At 52.5% G+C, this 17,727-nt stretch overlaps 1 protein-coding gene across 1 annotated transcript in view; it reads left to right on the top strand.

The window, feature by feature from the left end:
• The first annotated feature begins 9,826 nt into the window (after positions 1-9,826).
• The window catches only part of plxnb1b (plexin b1b), a 19,067-nt gene continuing 11,166 nt past the window's right edge, over positions 9,827-17,727 (top strand). The window contains exons 1-6 of the mRNA XM_068742452.1: positions 9,827-10,987; positions 12,487-12,669; positions 15,212-15,340; positions 15,558-15,658; positions 16,199-16,331; positions 17,204-17,394. Coding sequence (XP_068598553.1) covers positions 9,827-10,987; positions 12,487-12,669; positions 15,212-15,340; positions 15,558-15,658; positions 16,199-16,331; positions 17,204-17,394 — 1,898 coding nt within the window. The remainder of the gene's footprint in view (positions 10,988-12,486; positions 12,670-15,211; positions 15,341-15,557; positions 15,659-16,198; positions 16,332-17,203; positions 17,395-17,727) is intronic.

Below are 17,727 nucleotides of genomic sequence, written 5' to 3' on the forward strand. Positions count from 1 at the left end.
GGGGTCAGACTAATTCCTGCTAGTCGCTGCAGTCAGTGTTTCCTTCCTGTCCGGCCGCTCGACTCATCGCTGTCCTGCCTTGCCCTGGAAATTTTTTTATGTGCAAACAAGCCGAGTCGCCAGCAGGAACAAGCCCCGCCCCCGTCCCCCCGCCCCTGGACAGAGTAAACAAATGTGTTTGCTGATGGTCTATCACTGATCGTGGTAGACCGACGCTGCTGTGCCGCGACTTCCTCTTTATTCATCCGTTAGAAGTTGGCGTGTGTTTGTGTGTGTTTGTGTGTGTTTGTGTTTGCAGTCGGTCCTTAAATTCAACACGCACACACACACAGTAGTCGTCCCCAGCAGGACATTGTGTGAGGATGCCTATTGTGTTTCCGTCCATCCCGTGCATTCGAGCAGATGAGATATGCGCACACACACACACGCACACACATTTATTCCATCCTCCCTTGCCCTGCCATCGGGGGAGGAGGACATAGACTCATTTTGATTGCCCCACAACGGTTGGGATGAGTCATATATCAAGCCAACAACCTGAGACGCGCGCACGCACGCACACACACACACACACACACACACACACACACACACTCCCCTACCTGGGAATTGACACGCAGATGAAGGGATGGGTCGGGTCCCCTCCAGGTTGAGCTCTATGAAATGAGCGTGTCATGGATTTTACCCCGGGGGGGGGGGGGGGGGGCAGCCGGTCATGAAGCTGTGTGTGTGTGTGTGTGTGTGTGTGCTGGAGGTTGTAACACAGACTCCTCGCCCCTCTTATCAGAGCACACACACAGCTGCGTACCTCCATCGATCCCATTGTTACCAGCGGAACCAGTGCTCAGCGCTGCCTCCCCCGGGGCCGTTACTGGTCTCCGTAGCACAGGTGAGGCTGTTGAGTGACTGTTTACAGGTAAACAGCTGTGCTTCTGCGTGTCGGACCACCGTCCGGGTTTCTGTGCTCGACTCGTTCCGTTATCCGGGCCGTTTCGCCCGGCGGCGTTTTGCTATCTGCGGTGATGTCGGGAATGGAGCTGCTGGTTTTCTACCTGAGCCCCCGCCCCCTGGCTGCTGCCTGACACCCAAGGTCAGGTCGCTCGGACCTCGTTTGGACGGGAGCAATGCGTTGGGTGGATTCGCAGGCCGCGCTTGATGCCTGCCTGAGGAATGAGGTGTGTGTGCGTTGGAGGGCGGGCGGGCGGGCGACCCTCGTGCTGCCGAGAGCGAGATGATGAATGAGATTGTGAGACTTTTTCACCATTTGACACACACACACACACACACTGCAACACACACTCTTTATATTATCCCCGCAAGAACCACCGAAGTCTGAACGTCACAACGCATCAAGCGGCGCACGCTGACGGCGGTTACTCCCAGACATCGCTAAAACAAACCGTGCAGAGCGGGGGGGGGACGACTCCGGCTCTTCTGAAATGCAGATAAATGTTGGAGCCCTTTTTGTTTTTTTTACGTTTTACGTTCCCTTTGTCTTCTGCTGCAGAAATCACTGAAAGGCCGTTCCTTCGGTTCCACCTTTAAGATCTTTGCTGGATGTTCCCAGCAGGACGTGGGGCTGGAACAAAGGGAGAGACGCTCCCGGTGTGAGCTTTAAACTCGGAATGCCAAGAGCTGCTCCGGAGATGTTGCACTATTTATGGCAAGGGATAGATGAAGGAGCCAGCGGGGGGGGGGGGGGGGCGACATCCATGCAGTGCCGTGGAATGCTGAGTGGGCTTTAGATGAAAGGGCAAAACGTGGATAAACTTATTCCAGCCCCTTAAAACAACGGTTTTTCTTTCTTTTTTTTACTCCAAGTCTCCTTTTTTTTTTTTAACCCCACCCCTCGTTTTTTGACTTTCCCTTCTGAAGAGTTACGAGGGGTCGTGATTGGGATCAGGATTGGGCCACGTGCTCAGAAGGCTGGTTCTGAGACCGGTCTGGGAGAAAAGGATTCGGTGCACCTGTCCGTGAAGGCAGCTTTTTTTGCTGCCGGGACGGACAGATGAAAACCATCTGACTTGGGGAGTGATGGAGAGGAGGACGCCTCCTCCTCTCCACTGGGGATGGGCCCAGCCCTTATCTGTTTTCCTTTCCATGATGCCCCCCCCCCCCCCCCCCCCTCCCCGTGGGCCAGTTCTGTCGGACCAGCGTGCTTCATGCGGGCGGGTTCACCGAGGGTGGCCCAAACCACGATGGCAGGTCCACCTTCAGGGTGGTCCGCCGTGGCAGAGCAGGTTTGTTGTGAGGGATCCCTCATCGCTTCAGACAGCACCACCGCCCTCAGATGTTACGTGACGGGGGGGGGGGGGGGGTTAGATTATGTAGCCGGCGCACGCACACACACACACACCATGAACCCGCACAAATGGTTAAAAATGCATGGATCTAAAAGTCCTCCCTTCCTCTCCTCATTGCCACACAGAGATGCACGCCACCCCGCCCCCCCTCCATAAAAACGCCCTAATGGGTTCTGGGTTGTGGTTGTCTCTCCCAGCCTGGGGCGCTCGACCCAGCACAGCAATGCTCACCTCCAAGAGGAATCCGCGGTATTTAACGGGACCCGAGGAGGCGTAGGCGCCGCCGTGGACGTCGAGGCGGTTTAAAGCCCATCTGAATGATTCCCAGCAGCTCGGACTGGCGCCGCCGCCGCCGCCTTTCCAGCGTCCATCTTTACTTGGGTGCTGGAAGAAGCTCGTTTTGGGTTTTAACGCCACCCTGGTCTGTTCAGCGGCTTCCTGCTCACCTCCGTGCATCACGCAACAAGCGCCGCTCCGTAAGCGGCACACAACGCGATGCCTTAATGAGGCAACGCCACGGAAAAGCAACACTCGCTGCGTGTGACCACAAAGAGGCTCTGTGTGTAGCGGTGTGTTTCTCACACACACACACACACACACACACACACACACAGCATTCATGGAGGAGCAGACGACACAGCAGCCTCACAAACATTTACCCTCCACCCCCCCACCCCCCCCGACACCGCCCTTGTTATTGAAGGTGCAGAAAGGAGTCTTTATGAATCCCCGAACGCGCGAGCGTTCAGGTCGACTCCGCCCCTCCGTCGGGGCTTCCTGTCCGTGATGCGGGCCGACCTCCAGTGTCCGTCCTCCAACAGACGCCGCCTTTGATGCCCAACAGCTCCCGCTTTATCTGTTGCTCGGAGAGGAGCCTGAGCACGTGCGGCGTCGGTCGGAAACGACAGTTCCTCGCCGTTTCAGAGGGACGCTCTGTCTGTCTGTGTAGCAGCACAGCTCGCTCTTTATGCAGACCCTGAACCGGGTCTGGGAACGTGGAGCGTTCCGCCTGTTGAGGAAACGAAGCCTCGCCAACGTGAACCGCTCTCTGGGCGTTGTGGCGAGCGTTTGTGCGTCCATCCTCTCACGCACTCTTTGCTTTCTTACGCCCGCCTGTGCTGCTCGTATCGTTATTTTTCAATGAGTCTGAGCTCGGCTTGGAGGCGAAGTCTTAGATCTTAATCTGTCCTCCCGACGTTTTCCAAGTGCATCTCTCCCAAGTTTCTTTCTTCTGGCAGCGATTTCAGTGCAAAGTATACGAACAAAAACGTGTGTGAGTACGTTCAGAGTGAACACGCAGAAATCAGGTGAGAGTTTGGATCCGCCCACACAGTATGAGAAAGAAAGTGAAGGTCTGGTGATGATGTTACTGGTGAATGGCCTTCCTCTCTGTTGCTAGGAAACTTGAACCAGTCACACATGACTCTGCAGCTGCACCGCTGGGTGAGACTCCCAGATTCAGCGTCGTGCTGCCGGCGTGGCATCCTGCCCTGCGAGGCCTGGGGGGGGGGGGGCTTTCTGGCCGGAGTCGAGAATATGCAGGAGCTCGTGGCGATGTTCGGTCGCTCACCCCACAGCGTCCGACAAAAGAGACCGTCGGAGCAGGCCGGGCTGAATTACCGCCCTGCGTCACCTTCAGCTGGGGGGGGGCGTGGAGGATCCGAGTGGAGCGCAATCGTACAAAGAAAATCGGGTCCTCAGATCGGGTTTGTAGGAAAACGTTTGGGTTCATCATTGGTGAGAGAACAGGGGGGGGGGTCTTGTTGAACTAACTTTTCCTCCCTGTCGGGGGAGTCGCTGCCTTCCTGCTGATTTTGCGTGTGCAGCTCTCCTCGCCGTAATCGGCGAGTAGCAACACAAGATATAATTTGCCTATGACGGCATTGCCTCATGAAAACACGACGTACCCTGCAAACGCTTATCATGTCACGATGACAAAGTTGTTCACTGAAGCTCAACCAACTGGTAGCGCAGCCTTTGAGCGCAAGACGGCCGGCGTCGAAGGTTGCGCTCGGCTGATTGGCCTCTGGACAGCGGCTGTCCTGCCCACTGCAGCTCCTGGCGAGGCCTGGATATTTCCAGGCCTCGTTTTGCAGAACAGACGGAGGCGCCGCCATCGCTTTGTCTCATCCCGAAGCCTCAGCGTTTGTTTCTCCTTCATTAGTCTTTGCTCGAGCCGCTGTAGATGCTTTCTGGTGTCTGCGCTGCCAGATGCACCTGTCTGCGTCTGAGTTACGATCCAGATCGACTCGGCGGCCTGTAACGGCTTCCTGTCTGGCAGCTGTGACTGTTTATAATGGCGCTGATCGCTCGCTGCTAGCTCGCCTGGATGTCCTTTAAACATCCCGTTCCACCTTTTCATCATGTTGACGTGCTGAAAGGACGTTTTGTCTCTTCGTGTGTGTTTTTTAAAATGTATTTGACAGGTTCTACCCAACCACAGACCGGCGGACGGCGGCCATGACACACAGAGCAGCTCTGATTCACGATGAGCAACCCATGATCCCCATGAACGTCGATCTGATCCCCGAGACCCGGATGTCCGTCCTCCCTTGTCTCAAGGCGAGACCTCTGTCACCCCAGGGCAATTTCTTCTGGGCCATAAAGTTTACCCACCATGGGAACTTCCTTTACCCCCCCCCCGGCTACTCTGACCACCGAAACATGTCCAGAAGCGCCCGCTGTCATGTCACGGATGGCCCTCATCCCTTTAAAGGGGGCCAATCGCCCACGCTGACTTTAATGTCTTGATTTCCGGAAGGACATTTCCAGAAGAGAGCGCAGGATGATGAGTCTCTTCCTCCTCCTCCTCCTCCTCCTCCCTGTGAAGTTCATCAGCCGAGATGGAATGTGTTCTTTTTTGACGGGCAATAATTGTTGGAGGGTTTTTCTATAAATAACTCTGTGTCGGCCAACCGGCTGAGCCAACCGGCGGGGGCGGTGGGGAACGCAGCGCTGTGGGTGGGAATAAGGTGTAGCCGTAGCATGCTAGCCACACCCAGCTAAAAGAGAACTCCATTTCTTACTTGTCTTAAGTGTTTATGAACGAGTCTGAAGCTAAAGACGGCGCTCCGTACCTCAGGGAGGCTGAGAGGCGACAGAAATGTTGTCCGAGGAACACACGAGTCTGGGAACGTCGCTCGTCAGCGGTATTTAAAGGAGTTGTCCGTGTGAACGCCCTCCGTGTCGCCGTTCTCTCGCGGTTCTGGAGGTAGAACTCTTGTTGATGAATGTTCATGGATTCGAACCTCTGGTCGAGTCGTCATTAGTCGGCAACGAGCAGTGATTCATGTTAGAAGAGTTTCTCATGCATAAATAAATTTAATAACTTCTCATTCTAAGTTTGTGGTTGTAATTCTGCGCATCAGCTTCTGACAGCGATTAATGTTCACGAAAGTCTACGTTTGCTAGCAGTTATCAAGTTGAATAACAAACGTCATGCCTTTAATTAGCTGCTGATCAATGAGCCGTTTCCCAGAATGCCTCCCTCTCAACGGGCAAAGAGACGATGATTAGAAATAGCGAACTTGGTAGTCACCCTGCTTGTTATGGAATGATGCGTGAACGCTTTCAGGTTGAAATTGCACTTCAGTAAGACGGACTGAAGGCGTACCGGCCCGTGGAAGAGGAGGCTCTGACACCTGAGGATCATGGGAGTTTGCTGGTCATAGACACGAGAGGATATCTAGAACATCCACCGCTAGCGTTTAAGCTTTGCGTATCAGGACGAGGAGGTTTTACTTTCCAGGAGGAACCAGCTTCTCCGTTTAATGTGATCCGTCTCTGACCATTTGTTCTGACCATTTGTTCCCGGCATCCTTCCTGTGAAGCATTTAGGAAGAAGTATCCCTCGTGCCTCGCACACCTCCTACATCACAGCGGCAACATTTGTGAGGAGGAGGAGGAGGAGGAACAACAACGGCTCTCACAGCCACTAAAACATCCTCTGTAAAGTGTGTGTGTGCGTGCTCGCTCCTCGGAGTGTGTTTATTTGTTTAAAGCGTACAGAGGAGGACTTCTCATTACAGGCGTGTGTGTGTGCTCGTGCACGTTTGTGTGTTTATGCTCACAATGATGTCACTAATTAGAAACTTGCTTTATTTTCCATCCTCCTTATTCCGCGAGTGAGTGGGGGTTGAATGGGGCATTATGGGTAATATAATTACTGGCCAACCCCCCCCCTTTATTATCATTAGTCACATTCCATCAGTTCTCGGAGGGAACTTGTTCGCACCGCTTTTCCCCTCGTCGTCTCCCCCCCCCCGTTTCCCCCCTTTGCCATTGTCTTCCTGTAACCCCGTTTCTGTCCACTAATGTCACTCTGCCAGCTTTTTCTCTCGGAATATGTCCCCTCCCCTCTCCTGTCCTCCCGTCTCCAGATTGTCGGACGGCTGAACTGAAAATGAGTGAAAGGCTGGACTCGGTGAAGCGAACGATGAAGGTGCCTCCGAGGAATGCTTCCTTGTGTTTTGGCATGTCCGGGCGTTTGTAGTGGGGACGCGGTTGCTGTATTTTGATTTGTCTCAGAGGTGCGCTACCCTGCTGGTCCTGTCCTGCTGATACCGCCCCCCCCCCCGGCTGCCTGTCTTTGTGATCGCGGTCCAGATCCGAAGCCCGGTTGAAACGGTTTTTTATCAGTTTAGCCATAGCCTCGTCTTCTTCAACGTGAAGCAATGAGTCGTTTAAATGAAAGGACACACGCTGTGACCTATCCACGCTGGATCTTCTGGGTCAAAGCCAATCAGGATATTTGAGAGTAGAGGGCATATTTCTGCCAAGGCTATACGCAGTCCTGCAGGTCCTGGATCTGCCTCAGCGTCAAAGCTTCTTTCCTGTTTTCCTTAGTCCTGCTGTGACGTTGTCACACAACGCTGTCATTGATGTGACCTTTCGTGCTGCTGCTAACTAATTAAAGTAACACAGTCCAGGAAGGCCAGTTCAACCAGTGATTACATCTTATGAGCGATTTTTTTCCTGTGGTTGCCGGGCCAATTCCTGCACATGTTGGTAGTTCTGCTCCGAGCATTGAATCCATTTACCTGAACGCAAAGCAGATTAAGTGTTTACTGGAAAACATGTCGCCCTCTTTCCTCTCATCACTTGTGTACCTTTTGGCCTGAAGTCTTAAAAAAAACGGACGAAAAGTGGGGGAAAATTGAATCACAAGTCCATTCCCTGGTTCTCATGTGTCTGCACCTCGGACTGATGGGTTCACTGGCCTCAGCGGAGGCAGGCCTGTTCCAAACAGGGATGAGCCGTGCTGTCATCTTGCAGCTTTCTGTAAAAGGCGAACGGAAATGTTCCTTGCAGATAAAGTCGGCCTGCTAATTCAGGAGTCAATCGAGAAGACGCGTGGTGCGAAACCGGCCGCTGTCGCACGCGGTGGAGTGAAATCCATCCAGATTTCAGGAAGCATGAGATGGAGGGAAACGCGAGGAGCTTAGTTAGCGCGCCAGGCACTCCTGTCTGTGCGGCGTTAAGCTTCGGGCTGGGGCTCTCAGGATTTATCGGCTGTAGGGCTGCAAAGTTCAGGCAGCGGCCTTCAACTGAAAAATGGCTGCTCCTACTCATAGAGGTCGGAGACAGAAGTCTGTCTTCTGGTTCAGCCATGATGAAGTTTGGGGGTCAGTCGCGGAGGCATCTGAGCACGTCATCGAGTGGAAAAACAAACATTTGCAAGACATTTCCTGACAAGTAGGTTTAGATTTGAAATTAAATAGATATCAGTTAACCAGGATTATTCTGCTCCAGTAATTATTTTTTTGTTTTTATGAGCACTTCCTCTTTGTCTGTGGCTCGTTTCCAGGCCTTTGCCTCATTCCCACACACAAGAGAGTTCCATCAACAAAGCAAGCTTTCTAAAGCTGCTGCTGGGGTGTGTGTGAGCGTGTGTGAGTGTGTGTATATGTGTGTAGGTCTCCATCTTTTCCCCTCCAGCCGTCCTTTTGGGTAAGAGACCCGTCTGAACCCGTGAGAGATAATCCCGGCTCTGTGCCGTTGTTGCGAGGCGGTGGGAGAAGAAAAGTGGACGCTATCATCATCAGCAGGAAAGAAGAGGGTGGGCTCCTCACGGAAATGTAGCAGTATAGCTAGAGACATGACAATATTTGACCAATGTAGCATGAAGCTGCAGAAGCAAAGGAACCGTGCGGTTCCTACGTTACCTGGCAGGAACTCGTTTTTCTGACGGACTCTGAAACCAAAGGGTTTTGTACCTTGTATCCTAGCAATGACTGAGGACTGTATACTACAAGCATGGAGCGCTAAAAGCCCTCTTGGACTGTCGGTCCTTCTCTTGGCCTCGACTAAAGGCTTTCTTCGCTCCCTGAAACGGATGTAGTCAGTCACACGTAAGTCTGACAGGAATTTCAATGGGGTACGAGCTTCCCACGGCTTTCAGTGGACTTTCAGCGATGACCAGAAAAAAAAAAATACAAGGCACTGGATGCCAGTGGGTCTTTTTAGAAAACACGCCGGCTTGCGGGTCGCCCCCGAGGCGGTGGTCTGTCATCTCTGCATTTGATGCATAAATGAGTCCGGGCGCCTTGTGCTCATGGATCTGTCCTTTGTGTTGCAGGTTGTGAACAGAGGGATGTGTTTTTAAACCCAAGCTGCTGGGGAGGTCAAGAGGTGACTCGCCTCTGTGAAACACGACTGGAAGCAAATGGTGAGGAGCCGATGTTGAGATGGTTCACTGCGTTTAGACGAGTGCACGTACAGTTACTGAAACTGGTCGGTGCTTCCTGGCAGAGTCATTGGTTCTAAAATAGAAGCAATGCTTATTTTATAGAATAATGGTTTTAGTGCGTTGTCCTTTTGCAGTCAACTGCAAAAAAAAACAAAAAAAACCCCAGACTAATTAAAGGTACACAATAGTCTATCAGGGGGTTCTACTGTTCAGGGTTGGGTTCTTCTTGGTGTGTTCCTGGAACAACGTCCCCCCCCAATGGCTCAAACACTGACAGGACAGATTACATCAAGGGTTTGGGTTTTATGTCAGAGTTTAGGGTCGGGTTCGTCTTGGGAAGGTAAAATAGGAATGACTAGTCATTGCTGCTGGTTACTTTCTGCTGATTTCTTCCTGCTAACCTTTGACCCTCCTAATTGGCCAGTCTTGTTACCGTTTCCCAGAGAAGAACCCGTGACTCCCGTTTCCCAATGGCTCCAGCAGGAAGGGTTTATCCGAGCATTAGCGAGCTTCTTGCAACACTTAGAAACAGCACATGCAGATCATGAAGGTATGATTCACTGGATTACCCACCGAAAACAAAACACCTGCGTCCTGCGGTTGTGGGGATCACGTCTCTCTTCTTGTCACCTCATATGCTCAATCCCCTGGTGCTGGTCTGTGGTCTTGTGCTTTGAGACCAGTTCCACAAAATCAAGGGATCGACAATAGTTTACTTAAGTCTCTGTGTTCAAGGCTGTATTAAATATATTTTTTATACATGACGTATTTGACGATGTGAATGTGGGCGTGCTTTCTAACAACGGGTCCTGTCTTCTTCCCCAGCTCTACTGCCATGCCTCCGGGGTTGGGGCGTCGTCTTTCAGTGTTGGCAGTCCAAAACCTGCTGTCTGTCCTGCTGCTGGCCGTCGGCCGGCCGTTCCCCTTGCTACTTCCTGGCGTCGTCCAAGGATCTCGCTCCTCCCCCTCCAGCCGTTATCCCACCTTCATCCGGAATGACACTCTCTTTGAGCACTTGGCCTTGCACCCCGACCCAAATGTCGGATGGGTCTACATTGGGGCTCGAGATCACCTGTTCCAGTTGGATCGGTTCCTCAAACCTGAGCTCCAGGATAACACTGGACCCGTCACGGACAGCCGGGAGTGCTTGCCGCCGATCACCGAGATCGGCTGCCCTCAGGCTAGAATGACAAGCAACCACAACAAGCTCCTGCTGGTTGACCCCTACTCGATGGAGCTTATCACCTGTGGGAGCGTCAACCAAGGTATTTGTCAAAAGCGTCGCCTGGAGTCGGTGGACGAGGTACTTTTCTCTACAGAGAAACCGGTGGATACTCAATACGTGGCAGCGAACCACCCCAACATTAGCACCGTGGGACTCGTGGTTCGCTCTCATCCCGACAAACAGCCAGTGATGTTTGTGGGGCGGGGCTACACCAGCGGCCACCCGCCTATTTCCACACGGAACCTTGCTCAGGATCCCGTCTTTTCTTACGAGGAGACCGCCAAGTTGGCTGTGGCTGGCCGTCTGTCTGAATACGACCACCATTTTGTCGCGTCTTTTGCCCACCGTCAGCACGTCTATTTCCTCTTCTACAGGCGGGATCTGAGATCACAGTCGCGCGAGTACCGTACCTATGTGTCTCGCGCTTGTCTGGACGACCAGGCCTACTACTCCTACGTGGAAGTACCCTTGACATGTCGTTCCCGGACGGGGAAAATTTACAACCTCCTGCAAGCAGTCCAACTCGGATTCGCCAAGGACGGCGACGCGGGTCAAGGCTCCGAAACCCTTCTCGGTGTCTTCTCGACTCATTTGGCTTCCTCCTCTCGGCCCAGCGAGGACTCGGCACTCTGCATGTTTCACCTTGAGGACGTGGACCGCAGGATCAACTCCACCAGAGACCTCTGCTACACACAGATGGGCAAAGCAGCGGGACTGGAAGCAGCCTACATCGAGTATGAAGTCAAGTCCAACTGTGCCAACCTGCCGGAGGTGAGTTCAGCAGATTGATGTTCCAGATGTTACTTGTACCAGCATATTATTATGATGGTTTTCCAAAGGAAACTCATTAATTGTAATAGACAAACATAATGCATCAACGGGGCGGGGGGGGGGGGGGGGGGGGTTACCCGGGCCAGTCTTTTTGCCTGCCCGGTCCGTCTGCACCAGAGACCTGACCTGTGGGTCCCATTGGGAGATGAAATGAATCAGGACTGCTACCGAGCAGTAGCGTCCCCGGTGCAACGCCAGCAATCCCGTCTTGTTATCTCACTCGCTGTGACTGCCCTCAGTGTTTATGGCTCGGTGTGCAGATGATTGCAGTCTGCGACGGCGCGTATGATTACTTACCGTGTAATCACCGGCTGACCCTGGCTGGTAGCAGCCGGTGACACGCCACGCCACGCCGGTGCGCTTCAGGCCTATTCCTGACACTGGACGTCATAACTTCAGAGCTATTCCGTTAGACATAATGTAATTGGAAGCTATTCTTAGCAGGCGTCCCTGCTTGTTGTCCTCTAATGGCTGGGTTGTCATAATGTGGACAATAAACTACCCTTCAGTCCCCGTGGTTAACTTAATCAATACTCTCTGAAGCCTATTTCTGTTTGTTTAGCCGTGTTGTTGCAGCAAAGGATTAAGGTTGGACCGTTCCGTCCAGCGTTTATGACTGTAGTTGGCGTGTGTGCGATCCGGCTGCAGCAGCACGCTGGTCCACTTGAGAGTCTGTAGTTTTTAAGAACAGGCCAAATAAGGAGTCCAGTGGTAATAACCCGGTGAGCCAACGACACGCAATCCATCAAAACAAGCGCCCTTCGACAGGAGCAGCGCTCAGGTTCGCTGCCTGTACTTCCTATTATTCAGAGCGTCCAGTAACGAAGCAGTGACCTCTGCTTTCAGCCGTTCTGGTTGAAAAAAAAAAAATACATTTCCTGGAACTAAAACCAACAACCGTCCCGCCAGAGCAAAGACTCCCTGCTGCCAAACCGGGGAAGCGAAAATAAATAGTCTGTAGGCTTTGAAGCGGAGTGTAGAAGCCGCTGGAAACCGGTGAGCATTTGTTCACTCCATCCTCTCCCCAGTAAAGCTCTGCTGGGATTTCGCTCGCCACAGGACGAACACTGGCGCTTTATTATCTGGCTCCTGACTTAATCGCTTCAGAATGAACAAAAAGAAAAATCGCGTGAAAAGAAAAAGCAGTAAAATCTGATGTCTTGTTATTTTAAACTCGTCTTCATGTCCCTGTTCACCACGAATGGGATCTGTGTCCAAACGTCCCATGTCAGAGTGTAAATGTGAGCGGATCCATCTGGAGGTAGTCTGTCCCGGATCGCTACATCCTGGCATCCCATCCCCGACACAAGGCAACGGCATTCCGGGGAACGTCGGTCTTCAACGGGTCGCTACCCGTCTGCGGGGGGAAACTTCAACGTAACTGAAAAGCTGCCGACCGGAACGTGATCGGGATTGTCCTCCCCTGGTTGTCCTCTCAGAACACTCTGGACGCCTACCCCTGCGGCTCGGACCACACCCCCAGCCCGATGGCCAGCAGGATGGCCGTGGAAGCAGAGACCATACTGGACAGCCCGTCTGCCCGTCTCACCGCCGTGGCCGTCAGCGTGAGGGCGGGACACACCATCGCCTTCTTGGGGGACACCAAGGGGAACCTACACAAGGTAACGGGGACCGGGGCTGCTTGACGGCGGTGTCATCGTTTGGCGGGCTTCGGTCGTGATCTTACACCTTTCTACTAGAACGTAGAACTCGACCCGCCTCGGTTCACCTCCTGGTACCGCTCCTCTTTTCTCCTGCCGTCCCCTGGAGGTCTAAAATGGTCTCCGTGTACAACATGCAGGCTGAGCTAAGAACTCCGGGAATAATCCTGAGACGTCTTGGGCTCCCGTTTCATTTTGTTAGCTTAGCGTTTAGACGGGTTTCGGTTCCTTCCTGCGGCAAACGAAGCCAGCGGGAGAACGCCATCCTCCCGGCGGAGGACCGGTAGAAACTGAGGACGAGTTCTGTTCCGTCAGATAGAACAGAACTCGTTGAGACGGTGGCAGAATTTAAACGTTTAAATCCAGCTTGCTGTCGTAGGAACGTGGCGTCATTTTCCTGCAAAGATTTAACAGCGTGTCGTTTTCCGCTCTCACTGCTACGACCTGGAATCAAAGATGGTGGACTCTTGTTCAACGTTAATAGTATTTTAAATCCCTGTTAACGTTTGATTGTCAGCAGGTTTATGCTGAGAGATTCGGATTAACTCTAGATTAAATGTTGGTGCAGCGATTCATACCAGATTTGATCTGAATTAAAATCTTGACCTGCTTTGAGTTGTAGAGGTATATTCAAGCCAAATTAAGATTTTAACGTGAGCGCAGATCCGACAGAAGAGAGGAGAATCTATCTTTGACTTCCCTTCAAAGTTATAAATTGACTTTAATGAATTGGAAGTCCTGATTTGGTGACTCGGTGCAGGGGGTGGGAGGAAGTAGAATTGCCAGGAAGCATTCAGCCACCTCTGAAGCGACGTCGTCCTCCTCAGGCTGTCGGTGGCATTTCCACGGTGACCGACGGGGGGCACGGCTAACTGCCCCGCTGTGGGTTCAGATGAAGGTCAGGGCGTTAAGGAAATGCCCTGAACAGGTTCTCTGAGTTCATTTGGAAGCAACAATGGAATTTCTTAAATGTTTTGACTTCTAGATGAGAAAACTAGTGAATTTATTTATTACATAACCTCCGCCGAGGCGAGGCGGCGCTTATGTAATCGCCGATGTTTGCCCGTCCGTTAGTGAGATAACTCAAAACGTATTTGACGGGTCTGAATGAAATTTTCAGAACATGTTGGAAATGTTACCAGGAACAGATGAGTAGATTATGGTGAAGATCCAGAAGAGATTCGGGATTATGGATCAGTTTGACATTTCCAGTAACGCTTTTACTTTTCATGGTTGGTGTATAAAGATACCAAGAACAATCTAGAACCTTTTGGTGCTGATCCAGATCACCATGTGGACGGTGTGGATCCAGTTAGGAGGGGAACGAGCTGCTGCTTTTCTCGTTCTCTATATTATCAATAGCATGGAGCTCTGGAAGGAGCGAGGAGGTCGGAGGAGCCGGGAGGCTTTGGGGAAGTCCGTCGATATCTGGAGTTTACAGATCGAGAGTCCGTCTCCTCACAGTTGGTTCTTTGTGCCGTTTTGTTTTTGCCTCCTCAATGGTGGTTTGTGGTTGGAGCCCCCCAGCACAGGCAGAAGTCGTACAATGACGGCCATTAATGTATTTTTACACGGTTGCATCATACGGAGCCGGCCTGACCCCGAGCGTCGCATCACGGCGGCCGGATTACGGCGCTCCTGGGTTTTGCACCGTCATCGCTGACCGGCAGATGTGTGTCCGTCCCAACAGAGAGGCGCTTTCAGAGTCCTGTCGACGTGTCGGCCGCGGCGGCTCAGAGTCGGGGCCGTTAATGGAAGCATTGTCAGTGTGTGTTCCCGCGGCGCAACCTCTGACGAGCGTTTCAGTGCAGCTTCATCCGATCGTTTTGTGTGTAAACATCCGTGAAACGTCTTTTCTTTCTTTCTCTGCTCTGCAGCAGAGGAACTCTGATCAGAGCTCTGATTCCCCCCATTGGTTCGGTTTTCAGCTCGTGTCTCTCTTGTCTTTGTATTTATTGATGCGATCTTGTGTCCCGAGTGGCACGTCTGCTTCCAGTCGCGTTGACCTCAGGCCTCCGTTGGAGGCCGGCGTTAACGCCAAAACACAGACGGGACGCGTGAACTCCTACCAGCTAGGATTCAATCTCGAAATGCTTCATCGGAAAGTTCCGATTCCTCCTGTCGCATATTTGTTTTTCATTCTTTGCTTTTGCGCCTCGCCCTGAAGAGAGAATGCAGTTTGTTTGTTTTTTGCCGTGGTTCCGGTAATTGGACTTTTGTCACCAGAAGGGGAGGCGGAGTCTGATCAATGTCCTCAAGTGATGTCACTCGAGTCGGCAAAGACGGATGCTGCATTTCGGAATCGCTTCCCCACGCGCGGATTCGAGGAAGCGTCATTTCACGTTCCCGTGGAAAATTGAAAAAAAAAAATTAATTTCTTTAAATCGTGCAGAATTTGATTCTTGTTTCACAAAAGCTGAATTTATTTCATCTTCACAGAATTGAAGCCTTAAGAGAAGGAGAAGGAGCAATGGCGGTTTCCTGTTTTTGTGGGTTTCCTCAGGTGTTCCTGGGCCCAAACGGAGAGGTGGAGGAGTACTCCGTCACCTCCATTCAGAAGAACTCGCCCATCAATCCGGACTTCATCCTGGACCAGGCGGAGGAGCATCTCTTCATCATGACTCGTAACATGGTGCGCCATTTCATGCTGGTCTCTCTGGACTCTGCTTCAGTGATTCCGTTTCTGCCCCAGTTCTCTCCTCCAGTAAGGCGGCTGGCCGTTGGAATTATTCTAGCGACCGTATTTCCATTGTTCCTCTGGGATATGTGGGCCACCTTTTCTTTCTAATCAGATTTCTAGCAGCTTAGTGCGCATACTTTGTCTGAACATTGCGTTGTCCCCGTTCCAGCTGCAGAAGAGGCCGGTGGCCGAATGCCAGCAGCACCCGGACTGCCACTCCTGTCTGCTGGCCCACGACCCGTACTGCGGCTGGTGTGTCCTGGAGGGACGGTGAGGAAACCTCCTCCGTTTGTTAAGTAACCATAAAATGGTTACGAGCTGCTGAGGCCGATTTGTTTGATTTCGGTTCAAGCGGGTCCGGATCAAACGCTTCGGCTGAAACGGGGAAACGCCGGCTCATGACGAGGGCTCGTGTTTTTTCGCCAGATCATCTTAAATAAGTGATTTCGTGCGGGTCCGCCGGGACTGTGTTCCAGTCTGATGAAAGAAAACCACCTCTTCATCCCATCTGCGCCTCCTCCCTGCTCTGCCTGCCCACCTGGCCTCCCAGCTCCCTCTCGTCTCTCCTCTCCTTCCAGCTTTGTTTCTTTACTTTACTCTTCCTCGTCTAAAACCCGCTTATGTTCACGAGCTGCTTTTATTTTTTCAGCTGGAGAACAAAACGCGTCTCTGGTAGCGATCCAGGAAGGCGTACGAGTTCCGGATTTAACGGGTTACTTTTTATAGCGCTTCACGGCAAAGATGGAGCGTTGTGGGTCAGGACACGGTGAAAGCGTGAGCTAACGCGTGAGGTGGGCCTTCCCCTTGCAGGTGCGTGCTGCAGTCTGGCTGTCGTCGTGGGAACCGGCCGGGCCAGTGGCTGTGGAGCTTCGACATGGAGCAGCAGTGTCTGGCCGTCCAGGACCTGAGCCCCTCTAACATCAGCAGGCAGGAGAGCCGGAGGGTGAGCTACACGATTTAACAAGGAAGAACGCCTCCGTTGTGGTTTCAGTTGACCACAGACCCTCCTCCTCCTGCACCTGCGGGTCTGTCCTCGGTTTATCCTGCCTGTACATGCCCCCCCCCCCCCCCGCCTCCGCCTCCAGCAACAAGGAAAGACAAAACCGCAGTGAAATACAGGCCCACACCAGTCACCTGGCTGCAACTCATCGCAGGGCTGCTTATCAGCGGAGCCGAGAGGTTCGGCGGCAGGCTGCGTCTGTGTTTGTGGGGAGGGGAGATAGTGATCGGATCTGTCCGGTCCTGCCTGGCGCCGGAGAGGAGCACGGTATCAGTCATCGGTGGATAGCAGCAAAAAGAAATGCATGCGGTGCAAACAGCATGCATTGTGGGTCAAGTTGGGTTCCGTCTTTCCCTGCTACTCCTGCCTTGAGATGACTTTATCTTGTGATCTGGCGCTACAGAAATAACATTGAGTTGAAGTCTAAATACTGGAGAGTAGAAAGTAGACGGGTGGAGATTTAAACTGGGATTATGTTGACGTGGATGTAGGAGGCGGAGCCAAAATCCAAATCTCACCGCTGCCCAGGAGTTTGAGCGTGATTCACGTTCCTGCTGCAGGGAATCTGATGGATCCAGTCTGACGTTTACAAGGGAGCAGATCAGATTTATGTACTTGGACAGGTTAATGGCTCGTCGTGACCTTCGCCATCCTCCTGTCCGATGACATCGCCCCCCCCCCCCCCCCAAGGATCTGAGCTGGGTTTTAAAACCTATTGATGTGATTTCAACCCAATCTGAATGTTGTACGTTTACATTTTCATCCGAGCTACACAGGCCTGTCCATGGGGGGGTTCATTTTCTTCCCTTCTTCAGGTGTCTCTGTCCGTCCCGGGACTTCCCGTGCTGGAGAAAGACGAATCCTACTCCTGCTTCTTCCTGGACAACCGCAGTCCCGCCGTCATCACCAGAAGCGGGGTCAGCTGCCATTCCCCCGACCCGGCCCGAGTACCCATGGTGCCTCCGGGACAGGGTGAGCGCAGTTTAACGTCAGGTGACCAGGGCGGGGTTTGATTATTCCCGCCTCCGTGGAGCCAGGCTAACCCAATCCCTCTCCTCTAAGCCGGTTTACACAGCAGGGAGTCATCTGTAATTTAAAGTATACGCGTCCCCATAAATCTGCTGCATCCAGTGATCCTACGCTCTTTTTTGGGGGAGGGGGTCAATATTTTGTTTTCTGGGACGGCTTATTTATTAAAGTCAGCGGATTGATTAAAGAGGCTCTGGAATAAAAACTGAAACCTCTGCAGAGGTCGCACTCCCCCAAACATTCACGTGATTTGTGTCTCCAGCTCTAGCGCACACACACACACACACACACACACACACACTGGTTCCCA

This window comes from Brachionichthys hirsutus, chromosome 8, assembly GCF_040956055.1.
Source record: "Brachionichthys hirsutus isolate HB-005 chromosome 8, CSIRO-AGI_Bhir_v1, whole genome shotgun sequence".
NCBI lineage: Eukaryota > Metazoa > Chordata > Actinopteri > Lophiiformes > Brachionichthyidae > Brachionichthys > Brachionichthys hirsutus.